Source organism: Scyliorhinus torazame, chromosome 16 (assembly GCF_047496885.1).
Source record: "Scyliorhinus torazame isolate Kashiwa2021f chromosome 16, sScyTor2.1, whole genome shotgun sequence".
Taxonomy (NCBI): Eukaryota; Metazoa; Chordata; class Chondrichthyes; order Carcharhiniformes; family Scyliorhinidae; genus Scyliorhinus; species Scyliorhinus torazame.
The window spans coordinates 20003006-20020514 of record NC_092722.1 but is presented as its reverse complement, the minus strand read 5'-3'; the positions used below and the strand labels follow the sequence as shown (position 1 = coordinate 20020514).

Genomic DNA, 17509 nt, shown 5'->3' with positions numbered 1-17509 from the left:
CTTAAGTTTCTTTAGGTGTGCGAGTACCCGTGCCCTCTTTATCGGCCCGTTCAGCCCTCTCACATTCCACGTGATCAGCCGGGTTGGGGGGCTCTTTACCCCCCCCCCCATTGTCGATTAGCCATCCCCTTTTACCCAGCTCCTCACCCAGTTCCCACGCAGCTGTGTCCCCCCCAGGCGGTGCCCCCCTGCCCCGCCCACCCCACCCCATACCAGCTCCCCTTTCTCCCCAGCAGCAGCGACCCAGTAAATCCCCCCCTCCCACCCCCCCCCCGCTAGATCCCCCACTAGCGTAGTTACACCCCCCATGTTGCTCCCAGAAGTCAGCAAACTCTGGCCGACCTCGGCTTCCCCCCGTGACCTCGGCTCGCACTGTACGACGCCCCCTCCTTCCTGCTTCCCTATTCCCGCCATAATTATCATAGCACGGGAACAAAGCCCGCGCTTCCCTTTTGGCCCCGCCCCCAATGGCCAACGCCCCCAACTCCACCACCTCCCTTCCTCCCTCCCCCACAACCTGTGGAAGAGAGAAAAGTGACCGGGTCGCAGGATTAACAACATAAAAATCATCTCTCCCCCCCTTTTTTCTCCCCTCTTCGCCCCCCCATATTCGCCCCACCACTTTGTCTCAAACGTTCTTTTTTAATAACCCACTCATTCCAATTTCTCCAACAATAAATGTCCACGCTTCATCCGCCGTTTCAAAGTAGTGGCGCTTCCCTTGATATGTGACCCACAGTCTTGCCGGCTGCAGCATTCCAAATTTGATCTTCTTTTTATGAAGCACCGCCTTGGCCCGATTAAAGCTCGCCCTCCTTCTCGCCACCTCCGCACTCCAGTCTTGATATACGCGGATCACCGCGTTCTCCCATCTACTGCTCCGAGTTTTCTTTGCCCATCTTAGGACCATCTCTCTGTCCTTAAAACGGAGGAATATCACCACTATGGCTCGAGAATTTCTCCAGCCCTCGGTCTTCGCGCCATAACTCGATAGGCTCCCTCCACCTCCAGCGGACCTGTCGGGGCCTCCGATCCCATCAACGAGTGCAGCATCGTGCTCACATATGCCCCGACATCTGCTCCTTCTGCACCTTCAGGAAGCCCAAGAATCCTTAAATTCTTCCTCCTCGCATTATTCTCCAGCACCTCCAGCCTTTTCACACATCGTTTATGGTGTGCCTCGTGCATCTCCGTCTTCACCACCAGACCCTGTATATCGTCCTCATTCTCGGCTGCCTTTGCCTTCACGGCCCGAAGCTCCCGCTCCTGGGTCTTTTGCTCATCTTTTAGCCCTTCAATCGCCTGTAATATCGGGGCCAACAGCTCCTTCTTCATCTCCTTTTTAAGTTCTTCCACGCAGCGTTTCAAAAACTCGTGTTGTTCAGGGCCCCATATTAAACTGCCACCTTCCGACGCCATCTTGCTTTTTGCTTGCCTTCCTTGCCGCTGCTCTAAAGGTTCCACCGCAATCCGGCCACTTTCCTCTCCTTTTTCCATCCGTATCCAGGGGGGATTCCCTTCTGGTTTACCGCACAGTGCTTTTAGCCGTTAAAATTGCCGTTGGGGCTCTTATTAAGAGCCCATAAGTCCGTTCCACCGGGAGCTGCCGAAACATGCGACTTAGCTGGTCATCGCCGCACCCGGAAGTCTCTGTACTTCAACTTCATCTTCACTGTTTGATTTCTCCTCTTGTCTTAACCTGTGACTTTGCGACCTTGTTACTACACAATCCGGAAAAATCCCAGGATATTCGTCCTTTAACACTTCAGTTGTCTGATTTTCCACTGGCTTATCAACCACAGTAGGCATCACTTCCACCTGCGATCCAGCTATATCATTACCCAAGATAAACTGTATTCCTGGACAAAATAGTTTCTCTATTACTCCTACTACCACTTCACCACTCTTCACTGGACTTTCCAACCTTACCTTATATAATTGAACAGTATTCCTCTCACCCTGAATTCCACATACTACCACCTTTTCTGGCAACATTCTTCCCAAACTACGTAACTGCTCATCTCTTACCATTAAAGATTGACCAGCTCCCGTATCTCTTAAAATTGTGACTTCTTTACCTACTCCTCCTGATACACGAGTAAACTTTACCCACACTAGTAAATTCTTTAAAGACAGCTGGCACCTTCTTATCAATCACCTCTTGATCAGGCTGTACAATCTTTTGCACCTCCGTCGCTTCACTTGGGCTTTCCTTTACTACTTTAACAAACCCCACTGTCTTATCCTGTTTTACCACATCAGCCTTCCCAGTGCTTTTCTTCAACCACCAACACTGTGACTTTACATGGCCTATTTTATTACAGTGAAAACATTTGAAACTTTTCATGTCTCTTCCACCCTCCTGGATTTTTTTTTAGTCTGAGGTGCACTCTCCTTATTATCTCCCATCAGATCACCTTGACCTTTACCACTTGAGTATTTCTCATGTCCCCAGTTTCTATTCATCACAGGCTGAAACTGATGTCGGAAACCAAGCTTTGATTTATGAATGAATTCATAATCATCTGCCATTTCTGTTGCTAATCTCACAGTTTTAACGCTCTGCTTTTCCACATGAGTTCTCAGTACATCAGGGATTGAATTTTTAAACTCCTCCAAAAGTATAATTTCTCTGAGAGCTTCACGTTTGGTCTATTTTCAAAGCCCTTATCCACCCAAAATTACTCTGTTTGATCCTTTCAAACTCCATGTATGTTTGACCAAATTCTTTCCTTAAATTTCTAAACCTTTGTCTGTAAGCTTCAGGCACTAGTTCATATGCACCTAAGATGGATTTTTTTCACCTCCTCATACGTCCCAGATACCTCCTCCGGTAGTGATGAAAACACTTCACGAGCCCTACCTACCAGCTTTATTTGAATCAGTAATACCCACATGCCCTGTGGCCATTTCATTTGTTTAGCTAACGTCTCAAATGAAATGAAAAAGGCTTCTACCTCCTTCTCGTCAGACCTTGGCATTGCTTGGACATATTTCAATAGATCCACACCAAGCCTTTGACTATGACGTTCTTTCTCACTATCCTCATCACTATCATCCAACTGTATGTTTCCCTTTATGTCTGCCAATTTTAACTGACTGTCATGTTTCATGGCCATTTTCTGAAGTTCAAACTCTCTCTATCTTTTTCCCTGATCTGTAACTCCCTTTCTCTTTGTTCTGCTAGGGCTATTCGTTCTGTTTTCCTTTCTTCTCTCTCTTTTTCCTCTCTCTCTCTTTCGTATTCAAGCTGCTTTAATTCTTTCTCATGTTCCATTTGTTTAATTTGTAACTGAATTTTTGTCATTTCCAATGAGTTAAACTGTATCTCGGTCAACTTTAAATGCTTAGCCACCGCCAAAATGACCTCAGCTTTTCGCATTTTGTCAGGTCATGTTAACTGCAACGTTTTTGCCAAATCTAACAGTCTGCTTTTAGTCTCTGTCCGTAAGGTACTGCGTGTGACCGTCGCCACCCCCAAAAACTTCAGAGCCTCTGAAAGAGCCATTGTCCATCACACACTCCCCACTTAAACTAAAATACCACACCTGATAAGCACCCACAATATGCTCACCCCGCACTGTCTTTAAGTTCACTAAGCCAATCCAATAGATAAGACTTTTATCCCCCTCGAGCCCCCAATTTGTTATGGGCCAGAGTTTAGAGAACCCCAAAGTGTATCATGGAGTTCACGTGACACACAACCTTTAATAGATTGTGGTATGGAGAGCACACGGCCCAGTCTACAGGTGTGGTATAGCAGAAATGGAAAAGTATTTTTTAAAGCAAAACAATGTTTATTCTATGAACTCAAGTTAACCTTTTTAAAACATAGTGAACGTCTTAACAACCATTAATTCAAATACAAGCGCAAAGAATACAACACTAAGTAATCCTTAAGCTTTCCTTTTAACATCCATAAGACTTAAACCATTTTTTTCAACAGAAGCACATCAGGTTAAAGTCACTACTGAGAGCAGTTATTAGTTTTAAATCACCAAAGGATCGATTTACATTCTTTAGATTACAGAGAGAGACTCTAATACCCCTTCTGGCTGTGACTGCAGCTATCCAGCTCTGAAAACAAAACCAAAAAGACACAGACACACCCAAGCTTTTCTCAAAGTGAAACTAAAAAACAGAGTTCAGCTCCACCCACACTCTGACATCACTGCAGTAACATGAGCAGCCAAACATTTCTTAAAGTGACATTCTCATGACACAAGGATGCAAATTTTAAAATTAACTCATTGTTTAACACTGAGCAAGCACAAGGTGATGGGTGAACGGGACTTAGTGCGAGTTTAGGACTCGGGCAGTGAATTCCCAAAACTTGTTCATCTTATGACTGCATTTGGCTGGGATTACAGTGCCTTTTACAGAGATAATTAAAAGATGTTGATCTCTTTCTTCCTGTACCCAACCCAATCAGTCATTCAAAATGGCAGTAGCCCACTGTCAGATTTATTTGTCAATCCAGTTCAGTGCTGTCATCCTGATAAATTTATATTTTCCACAATTTTTCCATTATTCTGCCACATACCTGGCATGTTCCTCGGGAAGTTTCCTTTGCCGTTGCATATGAAACATGAGGTCACCACCATTGACGTATTCTATAACTAGAAACAGCCTGAAACATAACACAGAAAATAAGGTTAAATAAATAAAATGCAAAAACCCATTAAGAACTGCTGTTTACTTGGAAGCACCACTAGCACTGGGAGAGATCATGGACAGCATTAGCTCCATGCAGGCGGGGAAGGCGCCGGGACCCAACGGGTTCCCGGCGGACTTCTACAAAATATTCGCGACAGCACTGGCCCTGCACCTGCGGGAGATGTTCACAGACTCGCTAGTGAGGGGCACACTGCCGCCCACGCTAGCACAGGCCTCAATCTCGCTGATACCTAAGAAAGACAAAGACCCAACGGAATGTGGGTCATACAGACCTATCTCACTGCTGAATGCAGACGCCAAAATACTGGCCAAAATCCTAGCCAAAAGGTTAGAAGACTGTGTACCTGAGGTGGTCGCAGAGGACCAGACGGGCTTTCTCAAAGGTAGACAGCTTACCTCGAACATCAGGCGCCTGCTGAACGTGATAATGACCTCCTCCGGGGAGAGAACACCAGAGGTGATCATCTCCCTAGATGCAGAAAAGAACTTCGACAGAGTCGAATGGAAATACCTCATCGAGGTACTGGAGCGGTTCGGGCTTGGAACAGGGTTCACCTCCTGGGTAAAGCTCCTATACAACGCTCCCATGGTGAGCGACGAAGCACCAATACCAACTCCAGATACTTCCAGCTGCACAGGGGCACCAGACAAGGATGCCCACTGTCCCCGCTGCTGTTCGTTCTAGCGGTCGAACCACTAGTAATCGCGCTCAGAGCAGCAAAAAGCTGGAGAGGGATCCGAAGGGGAGGCAGAGAGCACAGAGTCTCACTCTCTGCAGATGACCTGCTCCTCTACATTTCGGATCCACAGAGCAGCATGGACGGAATGATCGCGCCCCTGAAAGAGTTTGGCGTTTTCTCGGGATCAAACTCAACATGAGCAAAAGCGAGATCTTCCCGGTATACGCACAAGTAGGTGGGGCAGCCCTAACGGGACTGCCGTTTAAACAAGCCCGACTCAAATTCCGCTACCTGGGGATCCAAATAGCCCATGACTGCAAAGGGATCCACAAATGGAACCTCACTAGTCTGACGGAGGAAGTAAAAAAGGACCTGCAAAGATGGAACACACTCCCACGCTCCCTCGCGGGGAGAGTCCAGATGATCAAAATGAACGTGCTGCCCAGGTACCTCTTCCTATTCAGATCCATCCCGATCTACATCCCCAAGGCCTTTTTCAAAGCACTAGACAAACTAATCGTGGCGTTCGTATGGGGGGGGGGGGGGGGGGGGGAAGAATGCTAGGATCCCAAAGAAGGTCTTACAAAAAACAAAATCCGGGGGGGGGGGGGCTTGTCCTCCCAAACCTACAACTTTACCACGGAGCGGCGATGGCCGAGCGAATAAGGGGATGGATCAAGGAGCCAGAAGTCGAATGGGTGCGCGCGGAAGAGGCCTCCTGCATGGGGACCTCCCTCCAGGCCCTCGCCACGGTGGCGCTCCCATCCCCACCCAAAAAACACTCCAGCAGCCCGGTGGTAATAGCCACTCTCCAGTCCTGGAACCAACTCCGGCAACAATTTGGCCTGATCAGAATGTCGAGTAAAGCTCCCATCTGCAACAACCATAGGTTCACACCAGCACTGACTGACGCCACCTTCAAAAGGTGGGGACAGGACAGAAGGACACTGACAGTCAGGGACCTATACATGGATGGCAGGATCGCAACACTGGGCGAACTGACAGAGAAATTCCAGATAGCTGGGAAAACGAGCTAAGGTACCTGCAACTAAAAAACTTCCTACGAAAGGAGACAGGGACCCACAACCACCACGACAGACACTACTGGAAGAGTTACTGGACGCAAGCATACTAGATAAAGGAAACTGTAATGACATGTACGACCGACTGGTAGAAGGGACCGACACCGTACTGGACGCAACAAGGATGAAGTGGGAGGAGGACCTGGGGATCGAAATAGGGTGGGGACTCTGGAGCGAATCATTGCGTAGGGTCAACTCCACCTCCACGTGCGCAAGGCTCAGCCTGACGCAACTAAAAGTGGTACATAGCGCCCACTTAACAAGAACCCATATGAGTAAGTTCTTCCCGGAGGTGGAGGACAGATGTGAGCAGTGCCAAGGAGGCCCAGCCAACCACGCCCACATGTTCTGGTCCTGCCCCAGACTTGTGGAGTACTGGACAGCCTTCTTCGAGGCAATGTCCAAGGTGGTGGGGGTGAGGGTGGAGCCATGCCCGAAAGTGGCGGTCTTCTGGGTTTCAGACCAGCCAGATCTATTCCTGGGGAGGAGGGCGGACGCCCTTGCCTTTGCCTCCCTGATCGCCCACCGTAGAATCCTGTTCGGCTGGCGGTCAGCAGCACCACCCAAAGCTGCAGACTGGCTGTCCTACCTCTCGGAATCTCTCCAAATGGAGAAAATCAAATTCGCCATCCGAGGGTCAGACGACGGCTTCCACAGAACGTGGGAGCCATTCACCCAATTGTTCTGAGGCCTGTTTGCGATCAACAAACAAGCAGAAGAATAGCCAGGTAGCCAAGAAACAGGGGAAAGTAGCCAAAGCATGAGAGGGAGAGATAGACCGGGAGGGGGGGGGGGGGGGGGGACGACGACACACACAGCTAAATCTAAGAGGAAGGAAAGGCGAGCCACAAGGGGGGGGGGCAGGAGCGGGGAGAGGGGGGTAGAGGGAAGAGACAGGGAACAATAGAGGAGAACCAAGGAGGGGGAGGGGGGAGGCAAGGAAATGTTAACAAACTTAACGTCCACAGGAACAGAGAAAACGGGGGAGACGGGAGGGCCGCAGGAGCGGAGCGAGACGACAACGGCAGCGAACTCCGTCTGGGAGAAGCAATGGACGACAACACCACGAACAGATGCCTACTTATGTGTGTAAATAATTTTGCCAAGTGTACAGAGCTGCTGCTGTTGAGCGGGGGCATAATACCGTCCGATGGCTTCTCAGGGAAAATTAAAACATCAGCAGCAGCGACCCGTAGGGGAGTGGGGTTGAGTGCTCCGTTGGGAGGGTGTGGGAAGACTGAGGCACGTGGGGTCATGTCTAGTCAATTGCTATTGAATATTCTCTTTTTGCACTATGTTAATGTTCACTCTATTTTGCTGTGTTAGGATTATTACTATTTATTATGAAAAACTTTGCAAAACTTTAATAAAAAAATATTTTAAAAAAAAGAACTGCTGTTTAGAAAATGTTAAATATGCAGAAGTGCTCCTTGTTTTCCGAAGTTTCAATACTATAAGGCACCATATCTTTTTTTGCTTTTGCAAATATATTTAAGATCACTTATGGTCAAGTGAGCTTTCAATTTGTGATATACAGGAGCTCAGAAAATTCAGTGACCACTTAGTAATATCAATCCCACCATCAATGTTCATTTGTCCATTTATAAGCTGGTTCATTTTCTTTGAAGAAATACGATAGAATGGCATTACGTCTAAACAGAATCACAGATGTGTTGTGGCACAGAAGGTGCCCATTTGGCCCCTCCTGTTTGCACCGGCTCAGCACGAAAAATAAATCCATAAATACAGCTTCATGACAACATCATGAATGCAATGCAAGTGATGACACCAAAGGAAATTTGAGCAGGTGTTACCGATGGGCTTGCTGCTTGGCAACTGTGCCCGTGGTTTCAAAACACAACCATTTTCTCAGTCTTGTCATAAATATCATAGCCAGTATCACAAAAATGGCAGAAAAGACAGATGTCACTTATTTTTGTAAATTATTTCCCTTTCTCTTCATTTGAGTCCACTTGCTGCCATTCTCTAGCAAACAGTCAGGAGCCCGACCACAAAAAAGACCGTTCCCACCTAGGAGGTCCTACCTCAGAGAGCTGCTGGCCAATCCGATTGACCGGCAGTTCAGAAGTCGCAGCAGTGTAAGGGTTGAGTGGGGCCCACTGGAGGAACTACAACCAGTTCCAAAGAGGAGGAGATAAGCCGGACTGAAGGCAAAACTGGATATCATCAGGACCCGACTGGCAGGATCTCCAGAGGAGAGGTGTGGTGCCTCCAATGGGCACAGATCACCTCCCCAAAGGAGATTCCTTCCTCCACTCATTGCTTGACATCAACTCGTCCAGTTGGTCTACCCACTTGGTCTGGGCTCCCCGCCACTACCACAGGTTAAATAGTGGCAGGGGAGGGGTGGGGCAATTGGGTGAGAGGGCCGCCCAATCCCATCACAGTGTCCTTCATAAAATAGGAGACAGGTTGGGGGCAGGGAGGAAAGCAGTGGGAAGGCCTTCAAACATGCCAGTGGAAAACAGTAATATCCAGCTCACATGCATTATGTAGGATTCTTACTTAACATTTTGACCTCTCCAGATTCATTAGTTACAATTAAAAAGGCCCAATGAAAGAAAAAGAGAAAAGAAAAAAAAATTAAGCTTTATTAAGAACTATTTCTTACCTGCTTTCCGTTTGGAAACATGAATGAAGACCAACCAGAAATGGGTTACTGGAGGCCTGCTCAAACACATGTTTTTCTGTCTGTACCCAATCGATATCCTGTGAAGAAAAAGGTAATTGCATAACGCATGGCCCAAATGACAAGCAACAAGATATGACGATTAAAAAATCTTAATTAGACTTGAAGTGCATTTTAAAAAAAACTCTTCCTTGCCTAACAACTCCCTTAAGTTCCACATTAATTCTGGATGAAAGCGGAAGACATCATTTTTGTTAACCTCCGCCATTCTTCAAACTATATGTAAAACATGAAAACTTAAAAAACCGTTGCCCAACGAGTATGTTTTATAAATAGAAGGCTGAAGGCATAACGTAAATATTACGCAGAATATACAACATTTGGTCCCATCTGTCCTTGCTGGCACTTATCCTCTGCTCACGCCTTCTCCTATTCTTCCTCATCTAACTTGATCAGCAGAACCCTTGATTCTCTTCTCCCTCCTGTGCTCACCTGCTCTTTGAAATGCATCAATATTATTTGAATGAACTGCTGTGGTAGCGGGTTCTGCATTCTCTCAATTCTCTAATATTTGTTCTAAATTGATAAGCCCCCGCAGGATCTTATATGTTTCAATAAGATCACCTCTCATGCAGCTTACCACTCACCATTACATACCTACCTCCATTGTCTGCCACAATGTTCAACGCCTCAAACGACACCCGCTTCCACACCAAAATCGCCACCCCTCGATCCTTTGCGTCCAACCCAGAGTGGAAAACCTGCCCTACCCACCCCTTTCTCAGCCTAACCTGATCTGCCACCCTCAAATGCGTCTCCTGGAGCATAACGACATCTGCCTTCAGTCCCTTCAGGTGCGCGAACACACGGGCCCTCGTGACCGGCCCATTCAGGCCTCTCACATTCCAAGTTACCAGCCGGATCAGGGGGCTTCCCGCCCCCGCCGATTAGCCAACCCCTTTTCTAGGCCAGCCACGTGCCCGCGTCTCCCGCACTCTCCATTCCCCCCAGCGGCAGACCCCCGCCCTGACTCTCTCTCTGAGCTCCAGCTCACCTTTGGCCAATGCAGCAGCAACCCAGCTCCACCCCCCCCCCCCCAAAGCTAGGTCCCCCCCCAGCTGCGTTGCTCGCCCCATAGCACTCCCGTAAGTCAGCTGACTCCTGCTGACCCCCGCCACTCCATCGACCCCCCAGTGTGGTAGTCTCCTCCCCCCCTCCTGTCCATCAGCGGGCGGTCCTCTCCAACACCGCCCCTCCCTCCCGGCCCTGCCCCCTTCCTTCCCTAGCACGGGAAAAAGCCCGCGCATTCCATCACGCCGCCCCCGCCGTCTCTGGCGCAGCTCCCTCTTGTGGCCTAATCCCAGCTCCCCCACCTCGGGTCTCCCATCTCCCCTCACCCCAACGGGGTCCCGTCCTTCCAACCACTGACGCCCACACTCTCACAAAACCCCTATTTCGAACCATTTCACCCTACCCCACCTAGCACCCAAGGAAACAATACAGAACAGTAACCACAGCAGCCCCCCCGCGACCTGCCCTCAGAACCGACCCTCAGTCCGTGTCCAACTTTTCAGCCTGAATAAAGGTCCACGCCTCCTCAAAGTAATGGTGCCGGTCCTTAAACGTGACCCACAGTCACGCCGGCTGCAGCATCCCAAATTTCACCCCCTTCCGATGCAGAACCGCCTTAGCCCGATTGTACCCGGCCCTCTTCTTGGCCACCTCCGCGCTCCAGTCCTGGTCTATACGGACCTCTGCATTCTCCCACTTGCTGCTCCGCTCCTTTTTTGCCCATCTTAGGACACACTCCCTGTCCACCCAGCGGTGGAACTGCACCAATACCGCCCGCGGCGGCTCGTTAGACTTGGGCCTCCTCGCGAGGACTCGGTGGGCCCCATCCAGCACCAGGGGCCTCGGGAAGGCACCCCCACCCATCAACTTGATCAGCATCGTGACCACATATGCTCCAGCATCCGGCCCCTCCACTCCCTCCAGGAGACCCAGAATCCGCAGATTCTTCCTCCTCAACCGATTCTCCATGTCCTCGAACTTCTCCTGCCATTTCTTATGCAGCGCCTCGTGCGCCTCCACCTTCACTGCCAGGCCCAATATCTCGTCCTCATTCTCCGAGGCCTTCTGCCGCACCTCCCGGATCGCCGCCCCTTGGGCCTTCTGGGTCTCGACCAGCTTGTCGATCGAAGCCTTCATCGGCTCCAGCAGCTCTGCTTTCAATTCCGTGATGCAGCGCTTAAGAAACTCCTGCTGCTCTTGCGCCCACTGCGCCCACGCTGCCTAGTCTCCACCCGCCGCCATCTTGGCTTTCCTCCCTCGCACTTTTCGCGGCACCAGAATTACTTTTTTCACCGCTCCACTCCTGGTCCAATCCATACAGTGCCGGGGAAATCATACTGTCACCTTCCCACACTGGGAACCGTCGAACAAATGCCGCTGGGGCCCCTCAAAAGTGCCCAAAAGTCCGTTTCTGGCAGGAGCTGCCGAACGTGCGACTTAGCTCAGCATATCCGCAACCGGAAGTCCTCAGAAATCTTTTTCTGATAAGTATAACCGTGCGATTTTGGTATCATCCGTTTAAATATTTTTTTGTACCCTCTCCAATACCTCATATCCTCTTTATAATGTGGCAACCAGAACTGTTCCCAGGCCTTTTAGAAATCTAGATAAATTAAATTCACTGCATTACACATGTATATTCTCTCTGTTACCACTTCAAAGAATTCAATGAGGTTGATCAAGCAAAATGTTCTCTTTTGAAACCTACGCTGATCTTCATAATTATATTTTTGGTTTTAGAAATGTTTTTGTATACTCTCCTTTGAAATGGTAGGGATTCCCATGATTTTTCCTATTACTGACATTAACCTGATTGGCCTTTAGGTTGGTGGATAATTTCTATCTGCCTTCTTAAATATAGCTTTAACATTAGCTATCAATCAGTCCCCTGGTGCTCTACCTTTTGTTAATGTATTAAATATTTTCTGCAGCTTCCTTCATCAGTTTGGACCAAATGAGTTATCGTCTTTGAGTTTGGTTAGTTTATTTACTGTTTCTCTTCTTTTCGTAATAAAAATGGTTATACATTTCCAGTCTGAACTTCCAAGGGGCTGTTTGGCACAGGGCTAAATCGCTGGCTTTGAAAGCAGACCAGCAGCACGGTTCAATTCCCGTACCAGCCTCCCCGAACAGGCGCCGGAATGTGGCGACTAGGGGCTTTTCACAGTAACTTCATTCGAAGCCTACTTGTGACAATACACAATTTTCATTTCATTTCAATGTCAGGTTCACCCGATCTATCGCCCGGGTAAATACTAGAGTAAATTAATTACTTCATATTTCTGCCATTTCACTATCAATGTTTGTGATTTTGATCCTGTAAATCCTCTGATGGCCCTATTCCAATCCAAAACTTGTGTGCCTGCAGAGTATTTGACTACTTTTTTTGCAGTTCATCTACTCATCTTCCTTGACCCTCAACTTTTCCGTTGTGTGAGAGATCCAACTGCCCAAATTCCACTGACAGATGCATCGGAAAGCGCATAAAATCATATTCTAAAGGACAGTGTTTTTTTTCACACCAATCCTCTTTCTATCCATCTGACGTCAATGCATAACTTTGCAAAATGAAATGTTTATTTGTGTATTAAAACCAAGTTCGTTCTCTTTTAAATTGAAAAAAAAATTTAGAGGACCCAATTCATTTTTTTTTCCAATTAAGGGGAAATTTTAGTGTGGCCAATCCACCGATCCTGCACATCTTTGAGTTGTGGGGGTGAGACCCACGCAGACACGGGAAGAACACACGGACAGTAACCCGGATCCTCAGCACCGTGAGGCAGCAGTACTAACTACTGCGAGGCAGCAGTACTAACCACTGTGAGGCAGCAGTGCTAACCACTGCACCATCACGCCGCCCTGAGTTCGTTCTGTACAGCTGATAACTAAAGGCAGGTTTGAGCAGCACCAGGTATGTTTGTTCTTTAAATTACATTTCTATGTCTAGCTTTAAACAAGAGTCATTCATTACCATAACTACTATAACTCCATAAGTAAAATAAAGTATCCATAGTCCCAGATGACCATTGGTTGCTTTCTTCTTTGATAGGGAGAGCTGACTGGTGGTGTTTTAACCTGAGGATCATCACACCCCAGACGAGGGGCAAGGGTGAGAAGGCAGGGCCTTCACGGATAACCTCTTCGAGAAAAGAGACAGGTCCGACTGTGGAATCTAGAGAGATTTCCCTACTCACCACCACGGAAAGGTCATCACAAGAATACACCTCAACCGCTCCTCCAAGTGACTGAACAATTCCTCTCTGAGTCTCAGTGTGGCTGCCGTCCATTAAGAGGCTCAATGGACATGATTGTCAGCGCCTGACAAATCCAGGAAAAATGCAGGGAGCAGCATCAACCTCTGTACATGGCCTTCTTCGATCTTGCACGATCTTGATTCTGTCAAACCGTGAGGTATACTGGACCATCCTCCTCAAATTCGGTTGCCTGCAGAAATTTGTCAACGTTCTCCGCTGGTCCACAATGACATGCAAGCAGTGAACCTCACCAACCGAAGCACCACAGCCCAAATCGCGAGAGCGATATCACCAACGCTGCCTCCCCAAAATGCTGCAAATCCACTGGCAGGAAATGCTTACCAACGTGAGCGTCCTCTCCCAGGTCAATATCCGCAGTATTGAGGCACTTGTCATGCTTGACCAGCCGTGATGGGTGGGCCACATTGCCCGCATGCCCAACAAAGGACTCCAAAAACATGTGCTCTACTCCGAGCTCTGCAATGGCAAGTGATCACTAGGACTGCAGAGGAAATGCTACAAGGACACTTTGAAAGACTCCCTAAATAAATGCAACATTCCCACTGACACGTGGGAATCGCTTGGCTTAGAACACACAGAAAAAGCATCTGTGAAGACGTCAATCACCTACAGTGAGGCCAAGCGTAAACAGCAGGTGGAGAGCACAGAATCCAGAAGGTCCCACCCACCCACCTCATCAAACACCACCTGCCAAACCTGCGGCATAAGTCTGCGGATCCAGGATCGGACTATTCAGTTTCCACAGAACCCACTTCCCCGGAGTGGAATCAAGTCATCCTCGAAGCTGAGGGACTGCCCAAGAAGACTATAACTCCATGAACCTTTCATTCCTAACTCAATCTCCTGTGCATTGCTCTACCTCTTAGCCGGACCATTTGTGGTAGCCTGTGTAGAGATATTACGATACCTGGTAATGCTGGAACACCATTGGTAGATATTGTATGTTTCCTATTGGTCAAGCTATTTGGTAGCTCCGCCCTGCAAGTTGGGGTATAAGAGCCTGTGCTGCCTCAGCAGCCTTCTTTCTGTTCCTGAGCTGCTGGGGGAAACATCTAGCTTACTAAAGCCTTCAGTTGGACTACAACCTCGCTTTAGTGGTCATTGATCGTGCATTAATTTAATAAGCTGGATTTAAAAGGATGGAGCTCTGAATCAAGCCGGTGTGTCTGCAACTCAGCCCCCACGCGCCGAACTCAGTGGCAACCTTCAAGCATGGGCTGGCGTGTTTTAAAGGATGTCTCAGAACGGCCGAAAACACACTCACGGGAGAACAGAAATTGCAAGTCCTGCACTCGAGGCTGAGCCTGGAAATTTACACCCGCACCGAGGACGACTTCGATGCAGCAATGGAGCTGCTAAAAGGACATTATATTCGCCCGGTAAACCAGGTCTACGCCCGACATCTGCTAGCAACGAGGCGACAAATCCCTGGGGAATCGCTGGAAGAATTCTACCGTGCGCTCCTGGTGTTGGGGAGAAACTGCAGCTGCCCGCAAGTTTCGGAGAGCGACCACACAGAACTCTTGATCCGGGTCGCTTTCGTGGCAGGTATGCTGTCCTCCCAAATCTGCCAGCGATTGCTGGAAAAATACACCCTCTGCCTCAAGGAGGCACGGGCCCTTGCAGGCTCCCTGGATGTGGCCTCCCGAAACGCCCACGCTTACGTTCCCGACCGCGCGGCAGCCCCCGGGCAGCGTCGAACCCCTCCGCAGCCGACCCGAAGACATTTCCCACCCCCCCACAAGCTTGTGCTGCAAGGTGGCCTGGCAACCCCGGGGGGCCCCGCTGCTACATTTGCGGGCAGGCCAAGCACCCCCGGCAGCGCTGCCCGGCCCGCGCATCTACCTGCAAGGGATAAAAAGGGCCACTTCGTGGTGGTATGCCAGGCCCGTGCGGTCGCCGCAGTCTCCGGTGGCGAATGCGGACCGCCACCACAAACCTCTCCACGGTCCCCGTGCGGCAAGCGGGCGCCGCCATCTTCCGCCTCCAGGGCCACGTGCGGCCCCCGGGTGCCGCCATGTTGTCCCGCAGACACCACGTCCGATGGATGGGCGCCGCCCTTTTGTGCACAGCCAGCCATGTACAACCAATGGGAGCTGCCATCTTGGATGGACTCCCAGGACCCCAGCTCGGCTGACCGCACACTGCGCGAAGTGACCACTCAACTGCTGCGATTAGCCTCGGTGATCGTGGACCAGTCCCGGCCTCGAACACTCTCAACCGCTACAACAACAGTACTAATCAACGGGCACGAGACGTCCTGCTTAATTCACTCTGGGAGCACGGAGAGCTTCATACACCACGACACGGTAAGGCGCTGTTCTCTCCTCGTCCACCCTGTTAATCAAAAAATCTCCCTGGCTTCCGGTTCCCACTCAGTCGAGATAAAGAGGTTTTGTGTAGCAAACCTCACGGTCCAGGGAAGGGAATTTAAAAATGATCGGCTCTACGTCCTTCCCCACCTCTGCGCGGCCACACTCCTAGGTTTAGACTTCCAGTGTAATCTCCAAAGTCCTATTTTCAAATTCGGCGGCCGTATACCCCTCTCACTGTCTGCGGCCTAGCAACCCTCAAGGTCGATCCGCCTGGGGCAGGAGGGACCTGTACCGTTGGGACGGTGTTCACCTGAACCATTCTGGGACCAGTGTTCTAGCGAATAGGATAAATAGGTTGGTCACAAGGACTTTAAACTAGCAAGTTGGGGGGGAAGGGAATGTAAAGCTATGGACAGTATAATAGTATAATGGTTAATGGAGATCAAGGCAGCAGGTTACGTGACAGGTTATTATGTAGAGATATGGGTTCAAAGACAAGGAAAATTAGGAGAAAGGGTATAATGGAAAAATAAATTGCGAAAAGTTACTGATCAAGGTGTTAGGATTCATAGCAAAGACATAAAAAACAGCATAAGTGTACTTTACCTGAATGCTCGTAGTATACAAAATAAGGTAAATGAGTTGATGGCGCAAATCATCGTGAATGACTATGATTTAGTGGCCATTACTGAAACATGGTTAAAAGATGGTCATGACTGGGAGTTAAATATCCAAGGGTATCAGACTATACGAAAGGATAGAGTGGACGGTAAGGGCGGTGGTGTAGCTTTGTTGTTTAAGGATGGCATCCGGGCATTAGTAAGGGATGATATTGGTGCTATGGAGGACAAGGTTGAATCAATTTGGGTGGAAATCAGGAATAGTAAGGCGAAAAGGTCACTGATAGGAGTAGTCTATAGGCCACCAAATAGTAACAGGATGGTCGGGCAGGCAATAAGCAAAGAAATAACGGATGCATGTAGAAATGGTACAGCGGTTATCATGGGAGATTTTAATCTGCATATCGATTGGTTTAACCAGGTTGGTAAAGGCAGCCTTGAGGAGGAGTTTATAGAATGTGCACGGGATAATTTCCTGGAACAGTATGTAATGGAACCTACAAGGGAACAAGCGGTCCTAGATCTGGTCCTGTGTAATGAGGCAGGATTGATTTATGATCTCATAGTTTGGGATCCTCTTGGAAGGAGCGACCACAATATGGTGGAATTTAAAATACAGTTGGAGGATGACAAGGTAAAATCAAACACTAGTGTTTTGTGCTTAAACAAAGGCGATTACAATGGGATGAGAGAAGAACTAGCTAAGGTAGACTGGGAGCAAAGGCTTCATGGTGAAGCAGTTGAGGAACAGTGGAGAACCTTCCGAGCGATCTTTCACAGTGTTCAGAAAAGGTTCATACCGACAAAAAAGAAAGACGGTAGAAAGGGGAAAAATCAACGTGGATATCTAAGGAGGTGAGGGAGAGTATCAAATTGAAGGAAAAAACATACAAAGTGGCAAAAATTAGTGGGAGACTAGAGGACTGGGAAGTCTTTAGGGGACAACAGAAAGCTACTAAAAAAGCCATAAAGAAGAGTAAGGTAGACTATGAAAGTAAACTGGCTCAGAACATAAAAGCAGATAGTAAAAGCTTCTACAAATATATAAGACAAAAAAGAGTGGCTAAGGTAAATATTGGTCCTTTGCAAGATGAGAAAGGAGATTTAATAATAGGAGACGGGGAAATGACTGAGGAGCT

At 48.6% G+C, this 17509-nt stretch overlaps 1 protein-coding gene across 5 annotated transcripts in view; it reads right to left on the bottom strand.

Annotated features, from left to right (window-relative positions):
• prkcz (protein kinase C, zeta) overlaps nt 1-17509 on the bottom strand; it is a 741785-nt gene that overhangs the window by 206576 nt on the left and 517700 nt on the right. For all 5 annotated transcript variants that reach the window (XM_072478046.1, XM_072478045.1, XM_072478050.1 and 2 more), the window contains 2 exons: nt 9072-9169; nt 4544-4630 (listed from right to left, as the gene is read on the bottom strand). In XM_072478046.1, the coding sequence (XP_072334147.1) occupies nt 4544-4630; nt 9072-9169 (185 nt within the window). The remainder of the gene's footprint in view (nt 1-4543; nt 4631-9071; nt 9170-17509) is intronic.